Source organism: Pseudorasbora parva, chromosome 17 (genome assembly GCF_024679245.1).
Source record: "Pseudorasbora parva isolate DD20220531a chromosome 17, ASM2467924v1, whole genome shotgun sequence".
NCBI classification, from domain to species: Eukaryota; Metazoa; Chordata; class Actinopteri; order Cypriniformes; family Gobionidae; genus Pseudorasbora; species Pseudorasbora parva.
In genome coordinates this window covers 42,376,852-42,393,991 of record NC_090188.1, presented here as the reverse complement: position 1 = coordinate 42,393,991, position 17,140 = coordinate 42,376,852, and the positions used below count along the sequence as shown (strand labels likewise).

Sequence of the window (17,140 nt, the reverse complement as noted above, 5' to 3'; positions counted from 1 at the left end):
TGTGCAGACGCGAAGGTCAAAGGTTTCGTGTGTGTGTTGGCTCGTCTGCTAATGTTGTCCATTTATTTGTTTGTTTTGTCTCCTGTTTTCTCTCTGTCCACTCTAGTCGACGCTGATGAGATTAAACGGCTGGGAAAGAGGTTTAAGAAGCTCGACCTAGATAATTCAGGATCCCTGAGTGTGGAGGAGTTCATGTCTCTGCCTGAGCTCCAGCAGAATCCTCTGGTGCAGAGAGTCATCGATATATTCGACACGGATGGCAACGGCGAAGTGGATTTCAAAGGTGAGGCTGAAGCGTCCGTCACACACACTCAGAGCTGGACAAAGTACACAACTTCATTACTTGAGTAAAAGTAACAGTACTGCCGGTCAAATATTACTCCGTTACAAGTAAAAGCTCTAAAAACAGATTTTTACTTGAGTAAAAGTACAGAAGTATGTTTTCAAACCTACTTAAGCATCAAAAGTAAATTTCCTTTATGTCAGTTCATTATTTTATTATAGTTGTATAAATGCCCATTATGCCATCATGGTTTAAGCCAGTCAGTGACGCTCCATCTGACATACTAGCATACGACTAACTTAAACTCATTTAAATACTTGTAGAAAAGTTACAAAGCTCTTTATAAAGCTGCTGTCACTTTAAGACCAAACGCACGGATCCAATACACTGATACACATCTGATATTCTCACACTGTTCACCTTCACTGAAGACATTTTTTCATACTTTGTTTATGTGAATATTCACCAAAATGAAAATTTTGACATTTGTTTTCTTCCATTTTGCTATAAAATATAAATCAATGTTCAAAAAATGCTGTGAAATCATTGAACTTCACATGAATCAGCGAATTGATTCATGATTCGGATCGCCAATGTCTCGTGATTTCAGCAGTTTGACACACAATCCTGCTGTCAAAAAAAGCTGACATCCTCAAGCGTGGAGAAGAAAACGTTACCCTAATAAACCATGACTATCAATCAGATTCAGCTAATACAGATATGATCCAGAATCAGATCCGGAGGCTGAAATAAACTGAACAGGAGAAGCAGCAGCAGCAGGACGTCCGTCTCTGTGGTATGGACTGTATTTAGTGGCCTCTCCACATTTGTGTGTGTTTACTCGCAGTTTATGAGGACATGATTCGGTTTATGGACTATTGTATGCGACTAAACCTTAGCAGGAGCGAGCAAAACGGTTTAGCATGTCAGACTAGTGTAACGTTATACACAGAACAACAATGGAGTCCGTTAGCGCATTTGAATGACGAAGCACGCATTGTGTGAACGTCCCCTAGGTTTATGTTTGGGGTGGTTTGATAAACAGACAGACACCTATAGTGGTCAGCTAAACAAATGTATTTAAACACACACCATAGATCGCATGCTCCATTGATAAATTAACTATATATGATCGTGTCGTTTACTGATGTTTACTCACGCGACGATAGCCAACAACAGACATTTGAAGCAGTTTTACTCACCGGCTGCTTCCAAAGCACGGCCGTGAACCTTTATCACTGGGACCGCGCCGTCAAAAACACACTTCTTTGGGGACGTTGTTGATTTGGTGAAGACCTGAGACACCAGCGAGAGCAGTTTATAGGCGTCGCGCATTTTCTCTCTCGCTCTGGTCACTCTGGCTCTACAATCATTTTATGAAGAGACCAGAAGAGTTTTTATGCGCAAAAACCCCCTAAATAACGACTTATATAGTGATGGGCCGATTTCAAACAAAGCTTCGAACCGTTATGAGTCAATGAATCGATTCATGATGGCACATGATCCGAATCATGAATCGAAGCGTCAGTGAAAGTTGCTTAGACTGTCAATGGAGGGACAGAAATTTCAGATTTCATTAAAATCATCTTTATTTAGTTCTGAAGATGAATGAAAGACAGTCAAATTTAATTTAATTTAACAATTAAAGTACAGAAAAATTCAAACAGAATAAACTAGAAAGCAAAAAATATTTCATAAGGCTCTAAATTGAATTGGATGCACTACAAAAATGATATTCTTCCTCAGGGTTCGTGTTTTTCATTACAAATATCTAAACATCCTGAAATCAAAATGCATTTAATGACATGCAAATTTAAGAAATTAAGTCTTGTTTTCTGATAAATTGAACAAAAGTGACGTCATGTTTAAAACAAGATCAATATCTGTCAATGGGTTTGAAAATATATTATATAAATAGAGCTTGTCCAAAGATTTCTCATCTCAAACTTTAAGCTATTTTTGGTTAAAAAACTAATTTAAAAGTTATGAAGATCTGTTGGAAATTGTATTGAAGTGTCACTAATACAACTCATTGTGTGCTTAGACATTTACATTTCCCTTCAATTTATTCCTTACATTTTCTTGAATTGGTCTTAAATTTACCTTCGTAAAACCTGCAGAAACCCTGATATATACCGTACGTTTTAATTGTGTGTTAAGTTATATGACAAGATTTGGTAAAATTAATGCATCATGGCATGTTATGATTTTTAATTGATTGCATTATTAATTATTAATAAAATCTTTTTTTCTGAAAATATGGCATGCAAAAACATGTCTGCCCTCAAACGTAAAAACTTCTAGCTGAGAAATACTTCAGCAAATGAGCTTAGAGTTGCTCAGGCCTGTTGCCTCACAGTTGGAAAAGCAGCCCTTTGTGTCCTTTGCCAAGAACATTCACATTGTTTCACACGGATCTGGAGCTGCACGAATCTGGACAAACTGAGCATCATGAGTTGGTTTGGTTTCAGACAGAGATCACAATTCTCCCACGATTCTGATTAAACAGCTCAACAAAATAACGTCATTAAAGTTCCACTGAAGTGCCTTGTAACACGCAGCATTATTCGATGTGTTGACATAATAGACTGTGTAAAAAGTGACATTTGTCAGTGTCTGGATTATTAACCACGAGTGTTGTTTGTTCTCTGTAGAGTTCATCGAGGGCGTCTCTCAGTTCAGTGTGAAGGGTGATAAGGAGATGAAGCTTCGCTGTGAGTATGAAAGCTCTTCTGTCTGTCTACATCAACTGATGTTGGAGAATAACTGACCTGTGGTTGTTTTCTGGTGCCAGTTGCTTTCAGGATCTATGACATGGACAAGGATGGCTACATTTCCAACGGGGAGCTGTTCCAGGTGTTGAAGATGATGGTGGGCAACAATCTGAAGGACACGCAGCTGCAGCAGATCGTGGATAAAACCATCATCAACGCAGACAAGGACGGGGACGGAAGAATATCTTTCGAAGAATTCTGTGCTGTGAGCAAACTTTACTTGTTAAGCTTAAACTAGCCCAAGTCTGGTTATATATATATATATATATATATATATATATATATATATATATATATATATATATATATATATATATATATATATATATACATTTGAACAGCCTGCTATTTTGCAAGTTCTTCCACTTAGTGGACATGGCATGGACCTGCGATTTCAGACCCCTACATGTTTTCTGTGAGAGACATAATCTAAAAAAAATCCAGAAATCACAATAAATGATTTTTCAACTAATTTATTTGTATGATACAGCTGCAAATAAGTATTTGAACACCTGAGAAAATCAATGTTAATATTTTGTACAGTAGCCTTTGTTTGCAATTACAGAGGTCAAACATTTCCTGTAGTTTTTCAGCAGGTTTGCCAGCACTGCAGGAGGGATTTTGGCCCACTCCTCCACACAGATCTCCTCTAGATCAGTCAGGTTTCTGGGCTGTCGCTGAGAAACACAGAGTTTGAGCTCCCTCCAAAGATTCTCTATTGGGTTTAGGTCTGGAGACTGGCTAGGCCAAGCCAGATCCTTGATATGCTTCTTACAGAGCCACTCCTTGGTTATCCTGGCTGTGCTTCGGGTCATTGTCATGTTGGAAGACCCAGCCACGACCCATCTTCAATGCTCTAACTGAGGGAAAGAGGTTGTTCCCCAAAATCTTGCAATACATGGCCCTGGTCATCCTCTACTTAATACAGTGCACTCGCCCTGTCCCATGTGCAGAAAAACACCCCCACAGCATGATGCTACCGCCCCTATTCTTCACAGTAGGGATGGTGTTCTTGGGATGTTACTCATCATTCTTCTTCTCTAAACATGTTTAGTGAAATTATGACCAAAAGTTCTATTTTGGTCTCATCTGACCACATGACTTTCTCCCATGACTCCTCTGGATCATCCTAATGGTCACTGGCAAACTTAAGACGGGCCTGGACATGTGCTGGTTTAAGCAGGGGAACCTTCTGTGCCATGCATGATTTCAAACCATGACGTCTTAGTGTTTTACCAACAGTAACCTTGGAAACGGTGGTCCCAGCTCTTTTCAGGTCATTGACCAGCTCCTCCTTTGTAGTTCTGGGCTGATTTCTCACCTTAGGATCACTGAGACCCCACGAGGTGAGATCTGGCATGGAGCCCCAGTCCGAGGGAGATTGACAGTCATGTTTAGCTTCCTCCATTTTCTAATGATTGCTCCAACAGTGGACCTTTTTTCACCAAGCTGCTTGGCAATTTCCCCGTAGCCCTTTCCAGCCTTGTGGAGGTGTACAATTTTGTCTCTAGTGTCTTTGGACAGCTCTCTGCTCTTGGCCATGTTAGTAGTTGGACTCTTACTGATTGTATGGGGTGGACAGGTGTCTTTATCAGCTAACGACCTCAAACAGGTGCATCTAATTTAGGATAATAAATGGAGTGGAGGTGGACATTTTAAAGGCAGACTAACAGGTCTCTGAGGGTCAGAATTCTAGCTGATAGACAGGGGTTCAAATACTTATTTGCAGCTGTATCAAAAAAATAAATAGTTAAAAATTAAATTAAAAGTAATTTCTGGATTTTTTAAAATATTTTTTTTAGATGATGTCTCTCACAGTGGCCATGCACCTATGATGACAATTCCAGACCCCTCCATGATTTCTAAGTGGAAGAACTTGCAAAATAGCAGGGTCTTTCCTCACTGTATATATAAATACACAGACTAGGAGTGTGCCATATAATATCGTCCACGATAATACCGGTATAATTTTTTTTCAATACACTGCAGCGTTTGAAAGCACACGACTAAAATCCCTGTATTCTGCTGCCAGGTCAGTAGATGGCGATGTCACTTTTCACAAATCCATTTTTGTGGTTTGCAAAGAGATTAATAATGAATCTGTTTCCAAATATGTGCAACTTTGAATCCCGTTTACAAAAGATTGCTTTTGGAGGCCCCCAAAACGCCATTGTTGTGTAAATGAACGGCCAAAACGCATACAAATGTTTCAGTTTTAGTTGAAAACGTGCCCCAGATTTGCTAAAAACTTGTGTGTATTTATACCCCGAAGAAGATTGATTGATCAAAACGTACTGTGCGAATAGTTCTGGTGCACAAGGCACTATATTTTCTTTAAAATAAGTATAAAAAAGTATATTTTCACAGAAGTAATAGTATTTATGAGTTTTATTCTTTGTGAATAAATGTCTTCATGCATTTCCCGTTTCTCGCCGCAGGTTGTCGGAGGTCTCGATATACACAAGAAGATGGTCGTGGATGTGTGAGTCCGTCTCCACGCTCCACCAGATCCGCTTTCCTCTCCATCTCTGACGATCTGCTCAAGATATCCAGCAAATGCTCTCTGTGTATTTCAATGGAAGTATTTAAGCCACTTTTGTCAAATAGAAGCCTTGTCAAGCCAACGTGTGAGTGTTATTGAACTCCGATCTGCTCAATAACCTGGTGTAGCACTTTATGGGCTTATGGACACTGAAAGAGCATGTCAGTTAAAGAGGAAAGAGCATTGGCTTGTCCATATTTATTTAGGTTTTTTAATGCTTCTTTTTTGGTTTAAATATTTATTTCATTTCATCTTTTTTTTTAAAGTAAATAATAAGTATATGTAGGGTATGACGTGCCAAGCAGAACATACAGAACAAATATACAATCAAAAGCTTGTTCCGTTGCATGACGTAAAGATGCAATGTTTGCTTTTTTTCCTGTTACGCTTTGTGATATACTCTATTTCTATCATTCTAGCATTTTGGATTTTAGCATTTAACCATGTTTAATACCTGTTTTTGTATCAATCGTGATATGATGTTTCTGTATAAATGTTTATATTGTTGGAAAGTGCATCTTCATGTCTGAATCGTTGAGACAGTCCAGCAGAAAGTTACCGAGAAACTAAATACGATTGGGTTTACTTCAGTAACACAATCCCAGCATACAGTGGTCACAATTAGTATTTGGACACTAAAGTCACAATACCAATGAATGTCTAAAGTAGAAAACTCATCTTTCCTCAGCATTGAATTTAACCGACATATTATTGGGACATAATTATATGTTAAATTCAGAAACCCTTGTTATTAGCGACACCTGTGGTCGTTACGTGAACTGCAGCCACGAGCAACAGTCAGAATATGGAAATATATGTTGGTTTTCCTCGCAATCTCCAAATAAACAACACAGATGCCAGCTGTGAGAGAACAGCAGTTCAAAAATCATCTGATCATAGAGATGTGGAAATGTTTACACCAGCTCTGCTGTTCACCGGAGTCACATCCACACAGATTAGGTAATTTTAAAAAATATAATTTTGAGACTATGCATATCTGGCTATGCGAGACTATAGTTTTGGATCAATTCCTTTACTTTGCATGACGCATTGATTACAGTACAGAACGCAGCCTTTGGCATTATTTTGAGCATTGTAAGCGTTTCAGGAAGAGGCTCGTCTCGCCAGCGCGAGTAGCCTAACCGTCTTGTTTTGATTTTCGCGGCAAAACCGCCCGGAATCAGACTTTCTTAAACGCGTAACGTGTCTTCATGTACTAAAGACAGTTACATTATAAGACCAATCTCAGTAACACTGTACTAATAAAGCATAGCCTACTATGTAAAGAAATATTGGTGTGTGTGCAGAATTTGATCTTTTAAAATCACTTGTTGGCTTCATTAAAGGTGCAGTGTGTAGTATTTATGAGGATCTATAGACAGAAATGCAATATAATATACATAACTATGTCTTCGGTCCTTAAATAATGAACTTTTTTTATTACCTTAGAATGAGCCATTTCTATCCACACACACACACACCACTGGTCCCCTTAAAGTGAAGCCGCCATTTTGGGCCATCATGTTTCTAGCATGATTTTTCCTCTTTTCTCCCCTAAACCAGTTCAGTGGTAATCCCGCCCTGGAGCTGATTCAAAAATTATTATTGGCCATGTCAATTACAATAACAATTGCCTACATTCCTAAACCTACCTGTCACTGTAACCTCAGCCAATGAAATTGGTTAGCCCATCACGCATGTTTCTACGGTAGCCCTAAAGGAACAAACTGCTCTACAGAGCGCTAACTACTCCCTGTTGTCTCAGATGACGACATCGTTGTCCTGTGTTGGCCACCGTAGCTTCTCTGTGCTTTGAAAGGGAGGGGTGAGCATTTGCAATTCACAACCTTACTGCTAGATGCTGCAAAAACGTACACACTGCACCTTTAAGTATTTCATAAGAGGAAACCGTTAAATGTGTATTTAAACGTCGCTCGTCTACTATTCTGTTCATAGTATGCTTTATTCGTACACTGTAAAAATGATTTTCATGGTTTGGTAATCACAACGAGGCCTATTACATCTTCATTGTATTACCTAAAACATTTTATTTCAATGAACTCATAATTTTAAGGCAACCAGGTAACTTACCTTAAGTTAAACCAGCAATCATTTTTACAGTGCATGATGTTAATGCCATTGTCTTTTAAGGCACGTTAGAAAGTCCCTTCGTAGACAATCTAGGAGGGTTTCATTTTTAAGTTTCATTACAAGCCACTCACATGTTGGAAAAGGATTAATACATTTTTGGATAAATGGTTCGCCTAAAATTTAGACAACAAAAGTTTCCACGTAAAACCGTAACAATCTTATGTTGTGTTTAAAAATAATCTCTCTTACAACCACACAAGCTCTGATCTTTCATGTAATGTGGCTGAAGTGTTCAAACCTTTTTGGGTCTGCTGTGTATCTGATAATCTCTAACACGGATGATTTTCATGTCCATCTTTTGTATACTCACATGTACATGCAGCAGGATACCCTTGTGCTTTGGTAATTTAACATATGTATTACACTTATAAAGCATCTAAAAGCTTGTAAAAATTGGTATAGTCAAGTGTATTTTCAACAAAACTTCAACTTAAAATCTAAAATTAAATTTACTTAATGTTTACATGCATGACGGGAGCAGCTCAACCAAATTCATCACTGGTCTATTTACTCTGGTCTCGGGATATCAAGCAATCTTTGACTGTAATGTCACTGCATCTACTTCCTTTCTGCATGTTTATCAGTTTCACTTAATCTAACGGTTTACGATACAACAGTTACATCCAACTTTCTCCATCAGAAGAGCCATGACTGCATATGTTGCCAAATTAGACACATCTCATCCAATCACGGTCAGATCTCATCCTTTGCCCTTTGTTCTGTAAATACACATCTTCACACAAATCATGCTTTAAGAAAATTAATTTTTCTGCAACTTTTGCTGAATGGATTCTCAAACATATGAAGGCACAATAAACACGTCAGTTATGGGATGTCTATTCTGCATGCTGCATCAAATTAACTTCTATGGGATATATGGACTTCTTGATACTGTATGAAACAATAAACAGTTAAACCGTGACTACTCAGTGGATCCACACGAGTCTCGTTTTCTTTCATGGTGTGTTTATTCTCTGAAGGATCAGTGGAGATTGCGTGAGGAATCGGTCCATTGGTGCTCAAGATTGTTCATAGATATTTTCAGGCACTAACAGTGAATCTGGATCAGTCCATGAGCTGTTCTGAACGAGGTTAAAATCTCTCGGCGGAGCGGCTCGCCACGGCCCGAATGTTGCCGTATACCTTTGATGGTGGACTTCCTGTAAAAGTAAAAATGTAATATTAGAATTATTTACAGTTTTATTTAGAGGCATAAATTAAAGTGCCCCTATTAAGCTTTTTTTTGCATAGGACCTTTCATGTAGTGTGTAATTAAGCAGAGATTTGGGAGTGTACCTCAAATATCAAAGTTCAGATAAATTAAGTTGTCTCCTAAAAGAAAAGTGTTTCTGAACTGAAGCGAGTTGTCAGTAATTCCAGTCTCACTTCCTGTTAAATATACATCTTTTATAAATCGTTAAAATATTAATGTGTGACGCTGTGACCATAGAGAATGCTGTGTAGACTGTAAGTATTTAAAGGTGCTCTATGCAGCTTTCCGTCCACTAGAGGGCGCCTTTTCAAAACAAAGGCGTAGTTTGATGATGCAAAGTGTGAGCGCAGCATCTTGGGACATGTGGTCTTCTCATCACAGCCGGTGGAAAATAGGACTCGGGCAGAAATCACGTTCATGCATGCGGTTATTAACGTTACTGTAGTGAAGCAGAGCAGGACCGAGTGTTGAGGAGCTGAGCACAGCGGCTGGAGCGATTGTTAAACAAATACCCGCCTCGCGAATATCAACTTAAACATTAATTTAATTGGTGGTATACATATTGATTGTGTAGTAATATTCTCATCAGTGTTCTGTCAGCTTTAACATCGGCCGACTTAAATCTGCATATTTGTGATATTCACCCCAGGGCGTTATTTAACTTTATAAAGGGCATTTTTTTAAATCTTATTAAATGTATGCATCATCTTTCCTGTTAAATTCTTACATTTGATTAATAAATTCAGTTATAATAGTAAAGACACTATAGGCTGTTACCAATCTAATTAAATAATTTAAACTGCAAAAAATAGAGCTGCAATAAATAATGTTATAAGATTGATGTTCTCAATAAAACATGCAATCATACTTTAAACCGCCAATAGGGGGCAGCAAGTGATCGTCTTCATGAGCGAGTCATTGAGTCGTTCATTCAAATGATTCATTCAAAACACTGAATCATTCAGTAACAAAACACCGCGCTGAGTGTTGCTTTTCTCTGGAACTCTGGAACTTAATATTAATTAGGCTACTTGTTTATTGAACTAGGCTACACAATTCACGATTGCAAAGTCGACTTGTGTTATTAACAATATCATAAATCTTATATATAAACAACTACAAAAAGCTCAGTTTGACCCCAGTATGTTTCTTCTGTGAGTTAATATCGCTGCTCAATGGTTTTGATTTCTCCACGAATCAAAACCACTGTGTGTGTGTGTGTGTGCGTGTGCACGACAGCTCTCTGAGAGACAGCTCGTCTCAGTCAGAGAGACGAGCCTCAACGCGATGTGTTAACGTACCAGAGGCAGAGATACACTCATCAATCTAGAGACAGCGTTGTATTCTCCTGTGGCTAATGATTTGTCTGTGTGTGTATTCAGAGGCAGTGAGCAACGGCCTTTCAATATAATAATAAATAACTGCGTTAATGCGCAATAAAATAATTGTCAGCGTTAATTAATAAATGCATTAACATGCATAATAACGCGTTAACTTGCTCAGCCCTAATTAATATATTAAAATTAATTTTAAGTTATCTTGCAGCCCACCTAGAGGCTCACTGAGGTGCCACAGGTGAGGAACCACTGCCTTAGAGCATAGAACAGCCCCCATATTATAAAATAGCATGGCAGTGCTAGAGCTAAGTGGAAGTGCTCAAGCATTTCATTTTCACTCACCGAGAATGAGGTTGCATATCGCTGTCCGTGCCATTTTGATATTCTGGAAGGACCCCAATATATGAACCTTCCTGTAAAACAAAAAAAAATTCTAAATCAACTCTTCATTTGTAAAGTGCTCATGATATATATAAGCAGCACACAAAGTTCCCTCTAATTTCCTTTTCTCTATTGGGCGGACATTTTGGTCACCTGAGCAAAAACATGCTTTATACCAGACCTGTACAGTGTACATAAACAAACACACACACGCAAGCGCGCGCGCACGCACACACACACACACAAAGTGGTTTCATCAAGCAGACATATTTTTTAACTTTAAAGGGGATGAATTGAGAAACCAACTTTCCTATACATCACATAATTGAGGTCGCTTCAACCCGCGGACATGGAAAACAACCGGCGGGAAAACCGCAGACTTGGCAACACAGTGCAGTTGAGCTCTGTTGACATTTGACAACAGACGTTATGCGTCGCTCCGCTGCTCTGATTGGTTGTCGGTCTGTCCAATCGAGGTCTTTCCTGGTTGGGTTGAAACACGCCCCATAATCACAGCCCAATGAGCATCAGACTCATATTCTGACTAGAGCCGAGGATGACCACGCCAGGCTATGAAACTCCCCAGAAATGACAGAACAGGCAGTGTCATATTTCTGAGCACTCACGTGTCTGCGAGCACGATCCGGGTTTTCGTCACGTTCTCAATGGTAAACTTCGTTTTTCCTCCTTTCCCTGCGATCCTGCCGACGGCTCTGGATAAATGATCTCCTTTAAGGGGTTTAACTGCAAAAACACACAATTCAGCGTCTGAGACACACAATAATAAAAAAGCACTGTTATAAACCGGCGAAGGTTAAAGACTTACCATCTGTGACGTCAAACGTTTCCAGAAACAGCTCATCTAATCTGATCAGAGCGAGGGCGTCCTGTGGATCGACACACCAGAACACGTTATATATCATTACTGCGTAAGCTGGAGCTGGGTGACAATGACAGCAAAATACTCATCAATAATACGACTTTTATTCAGCAAAGATGTATTCAGTTGATCACAAGTTCCAGTAAAGACATTTATAAAACAAAAATCAACACAGAATCATTAAAGGGGTAGGAGTTTATAAGTTTGACTTCTTCCTACTCTTTTTTTTTTCGTACATGAGATAGAAGCATGTTTGTACAGGAACGTAAGATACTTTGATGTTTTTTGTTTTTCTTATTTTCTATTCTTCTATTTTCCATCTTTACTTTTTATTGTTAAAGTGTTTGAGCACGGTTGTTTTTGTATTCTTCTCTCATATTCAAAAATAAAGATATCAATCAAGCAATCAATTTAATCTAACATGGCTGGCAAGAGATAAAGATAAAAGCCTGATGACAAATCAATGAAATAAGCATTAATAATTAATTCATTAAAGAGTCATTTTGAACCGAGTCAAACTTACAAACTCTAACAATCATTCTGCAACTGAGAATTAAAGGTTCCCTAGAATGATTTGAAACAATATGTTAAATTGTTCTCTGATATCTACATAGGGCAAAACTTGTCCAGATACAGTTTTACAGGTCCATTTACAACCCTAGAAATTGTCCCTAGGATGTAATGCTCTGTTTTTGCCTTATTTGGAAGAGTCATGAATATTAATGTTGAGCTCTGCTCTGATTGGCTTATTTCAGCAGCTCACAGCAGTTCAGTGAAGCGGCTCGTGAGTCCTGACAGAACACAGGCCGACTGAATGACACTTTAAGCAGAACATCTCAAACGGAGATTGATAAAATACAGCTAACTTGTTCATTGGTGTTTTCAGATCATCTGCGCGAGAAAGAGCTCGCGTGTTTGCGGTTGCCAGATTTCAGTCATTAAATCCCCCAATCAGAGCTTTTCTGTGAAAAGAACTCGTATACTATCCGGTGCTTTACCTAAACAGGTCCAATCTGGCAACCATATGCACGCAAGCTCTCTCTCACAGATGATCTGAAAACATCAATAAACAAGTAAGCTGCATTTTATCATTCTCCATTTGAGATGTTCTGCTTAAAGTGTCATTCAGCCTGTTTTTGTTATCCTCGAGTGTCTTGCTTACCTGCAGTCTTGATGATTCGGCTCCGTCAGTTCCGCCTGACAATGAACATGTTTGGACAGATGCAAATGTTGGGGTGTGCGTATAAATGATCCCCAACGCTTGCGTCACGGTTGGGTTTATGTTGAGAAGCACGTATTTTTCCGTGGTGGTTTTGATTCACGAGATTTACATAAGAAGGAGGAGGCAATGGTGTCTGAGACTCACAGTATGTGATGTCCATGTGCTGAACTCTTATTATTTCACTATGGTAAGGTCAATTTAATTTTTCATTCTAGGGCACCTTTAAATCAGAGAAATTAAAAAATTTATCCAAAGACAGGATCCTTTAGAAACATAATGGCCAAATGAAGGGCATACATGTAAAGTTTTTGTAATATCACTCATTGTGATTAGAATACACCATGAATAATGAATGAATCTGAGACATAACTCCAGTCACTCACCTCCACCTGAAAGCCTAAAACAAAAGCCTTGACGAAATCTGCAGCTCTGGTCAGAGCACTGATATCTTGAGTTTCTTTACATGTCTGGAAAATAAGAGCAGATTATTGCAATGCATTTACAGTGCACTCATTTTCCAAGCTTTATTCTGACATCACCTCAAGTGACAGTCCACCGTAAAATGACATTTAGGTCGTACATTTACCCACACTGGTGTTGCTGCACTTTTTTCTTTTATGGACACAAAGAGAGATTTTTTTTTTTTATTTCGCATTTAAAGAAATCTAGTATTTGAACATGTCTAACATATTCAAATGTAAAACCTACAAATAAGCAAGCAGCTATGATCTGCAATACTTTAAGTAACTTGACTATTATTTATTAAAGAGCCATACAGGCACTGCATGGGTACTGGCATTACAAATGAACATTATAACTTTTCCGGCCACAAAATGACTCTAATTTGCCTCTTTGCGTTGGAATTATCTATTTTAACCTTAATTACTACACTAATTGTAATATAAATAATTTAAATATTAGACGAAACATATTTAAAGTGGTCATTAATGGACCATAATTATTGCACAAATAGTATTTAGTAGCAAAAGTTGTCCTCAAAATATTCAATAAATATTACTTAACTAAAATATAGTTTATTTAATAATATACTTCACCTCTTTTTCATATTAAACAGTTATTCCCTTAACTAAGATGAGTTGACACACACCTCTCTCGTCTCAGTGTGTGCTCTTAATCTCTCTGATGATCTGATAGCATTTAGCTTAGCCCACTAAGCCCAGTTCATTCACTATGGTACCAAACAGATATAGCTGTGGGTATAAATCGGCATAACGATTTTTTGTCCCACCCCTACTACAGACTGCTCTCTGATCTTGTAATGATCCATTCCACCTTGCATACACATACATGCACCGATCTGGGGCCTGTTCTTCGTGCGTGGCTAACTCGGTTAGCTGGATTTGAGTGTTGATGATTTGGCTGGATCTCGGATTGTTTGGTTCTTCGCAGCTCATCCTGGACTTGCTGTCAGAAGCCCCTTTCACACTGCGATTCCGGCAAATACACGGATAATGCGACCCGGCATTTGTTCCCGGGCCGCTAGATTTGGTCAATTCACACTGCCAGCGAAATACCGTAATCTGTGCGCTTTCACACACAACCCGTAACGGTCCCGGATCGAGTTGACACGTGACATCCGGATGTGACGTATAACGGCGAGCGATCTCAGCTTCAGCGCGGATAGTAAGGAGCTCCGTGGTCTCGACTTGTGTCTAGGAGTCGCACGATAACTACGTACACGTTGCGGGATTAGTTTCGGCTTTTGCTCACACAGCGCTCGTCCCGGGTCGAATACCGCAATATTACTAGGTCCCCGACCCGCGTCGAATTCGGTAATCAATCCTGGGACGTGGTTGCTTTCACACAGAAGGCGACCCGGCAATGCTCCGGGAATACTGCGGGTCCGACGTGCAGTGTGAAAGGGGCTTTAGCGACAGGTCCGTTAGCCTAAACCTGCTCAGGCTTATTTCATGTGAACACGATTAGATCGCATCTTGAGGGGATGCGTAAAATCTGTCCCAGCCACTGCTACTTTATTACAAGACTTCATTAATGAACCAGAGGCAATAATAATTTAAAATAATAATAAGTATAAAGGTTTATTTGAAAATAATATTTTAATGTTGTGTAAAATGTGTGTATAATACTATAGACACGGTCACTTGATTGAGATTTATTTGTGACTTGTGATGGAATAATTACTTTATAGTTGTATTGGAGATTTACACACATTGTTCGGTTAATCTCCGTCGTGCATTAATGTGAGTGATGACGGATATTATGGGATGGCTTAATGCAGCTCAAGACATGCAGATAATTCGATCTTGACTGTTAAGAAACTTTAATTAATACTGTCACATAACAAATCTGCTTTAAATTGAATCAAAAACAAATATTATAAAATTTGGGAATATAAATCATTGGGAATCATGTTCATCAAAAGTGCACATTTAATTTATCAAACTTTTATGTTGGTTTGGTCGTTTGTCTGTTTCCTTATAAAGGTCCAGAAATTCATGTTTTTTCTTATTTGACAAGTTTTTTGCCAGGTGGCTTTTTTAATGATATGATGTCATTACGTTGTCTTGACGCCAGCCAATCGCTGCATTGCTGATCGTGGTTTCGAGTATCGATCATCTGCCCTCTTCAGGGAACACAGGCACGAGCAGTGATCTCAGATAACTTAATCCAGATCTTTTAACCCAATCCGCAAATTCGTTTGAAGAACCAAATTAACCAGAGATCAGTTATCAGGATTAAAAGATCTGGGATCTGTCAAATCATCTCGGCTGTATTAAGCGGGGTACGAAAAACGGGCCCCAGGACGGACACACACACACACACACAACATAACTACTGACGACCTACCTATGCGGATTTTGCACTGAACACATGCATACATACACATTGTTGTTGTGTTTCTTTGTTATTTATGTTACTTGTTATTTGTTTAATGCTGCTGGGAGGATTCACATTTTCATTGTACCGTGTGACGACTGTCTCCAGTACACATGACAATAAAGTTTGAATTGAAGAAGCACATCACAGAAGTCAAACATTTAAAGTTAAAAAGTATTTACTTGTTGTTTTGTTTTTAATGTCCGATGGTTTCTCTGGATCAGACCTTATTACTCTGGGATCATCAGAGCCTCTGAAACTGAAGTCTGTGTGTGTGTATTTTCATTTTGAAGTGAACTAACCCTTTAAGGTGACAGTTTCTCAATAAAAACAGAACCGAAGTGTGCTAATGCTGACTGTCATCACTCACTTTAATCTCCACGTGTCTGGTTTTGAGATTGAACCGCACTTGAAGCAGCAGGTTTTCTACGATGGGGGTGTATATTTTCATCCAGTTTTCTTTGAGGGGTGTGTAACGGTGAGCAGGAACACACACTTTCCTCATCTCATCTGTGCCTCCCTGAAACACACAACAACTCGCGTGATATTTCTCAGCAGACAGGACAGTGTGGGAAAAAACAATCATGCTTTTGTACATTATAATGAAGACATAAATAATCAAAATTGTTACAGTCATTATTAATCCTCATACTTCCCTCACACACACTTTGTAACAAATCCTTCCCTCACGGGTCAAAATTATACTTTTTTTTTTTTTGTTGAAAAGCTTATTTCATTTAATCAGTAAATAATAAATAGTACACCCGACAGAAGTGGGCGTGGGCGACTATACCATGTATTTATATTTTCGTTTTCTTCATTATTTATGCATTTCTTTTACCAATAATTTTTTTAATCAAACTTAAACTTTTAGTCGAGGATCCCCTGGTTGAGTTGACGATCAAGGACTCACTTCATTATAAAGATCCGACTCAAAAGAACCGATTCAAAAGAACCGTTTGCTCACTGATCAAATATAGACACATTGCGTTACAATTCCCAGCGTTTGGAGTCATTCCCGAGATGTACATCGTGTATAAATCAAGTATCTCCGTACCTTGAGCTGGTCTCCGGATATGGCCGGGAACTGCGGTCTCTTAGCCGCGACCGAGTCTTCGGTCTGCATGTTGACTCCCGCCGCGTCCCGAGTGCGTTTACGACCCCTTTTCGACTTCACTTTCTCAAACGCGTCTGTGTTCCCGTCGCAGTCCATAATAGCGGTCACCTCCGCTGTCGTGTCAGTTACCGACTCCATCGCGAAATGTGCTATTAAAACCTACAGCTCGACAGAGATGTTTACCGAGAACATGTGGCGTTTGTCATCTTACTCTAAGGACCTCATTGCTGCCCGAGCAGTGCCATATGACGCTGATTATTAAAGTAAGCATACCTTTAGTTATGATTTTTCTTTTACCTGTTAAACATTAAATAATCAAGTATTATAGTCTGTTCGTTTTGTGAAGATATGCCATTCATTTTGATCAGGCTATAATTAGGT

At 38.9% G+C, this 17,140-nt stretch overlaps 2 protein-coding genes across 2 annotated transcripts in view; one reads left to right on the top strand and one right to left on the bottom strand.

Annotated features, from left to right (window-relative positions):
- ppp3r1a (protein phosphatase 3, regulatory subunit B, alpha a) overlaps positions 1-8,672 on the top strand; it is a 42,240-nt gene extending 33,568 nt beyond the window's left edge. Inside the window, exons 3-6 of the mRNA XM_067422188.1 lie at positions 107-283; positions 2,938-2,997; positions 3,078-3,262; positions 5,496-8,672. Coding sequence (XP_067278289.1) covers positions 107-283; positions 2,938-2,997; positions 3,078-3,262; positions 5,496-5,543 — 470 coding nt within the window. The 3' untranslated portion in view covers positions 5,544-8,672. The remainder of the gene's footprint in view (positions 1-106; positions 284-2,937; positions 2,998-3,077; positions 3,263-5,495) is intronic.
- Positions 8,673-8,699: 27 nt separating this feature from the next.
- pno1 (partner of NOB1 homolog) lies at positions 8,700-16,995 on the bottom strand. Its single transcript, XM_067422187.1, has 7 exons — positions 16,700-16,995; positions 16,013-16,162; positions 13,167-13,250; positions 11,508-11,568; positions 11,308-11,425; positions 10,643-10,713; positions 8,700-8,910 (listed from the first exon to the last, which is right to left on the bottom strand). The coding sequence occupies exons 1-7, from the start codon at positions 16,895-16,897 to the stop codon at positions 8,843-8,845; spliced, it is 750 nt and encodes a 249-aa protein (XP_067278288.1). The 5' UTR covers positions 16,898-16,995; the 3' UTR covers positions 8,700-8,842.
- Positions 16,996-17,140: the final 145 nt, after the last annotated feature.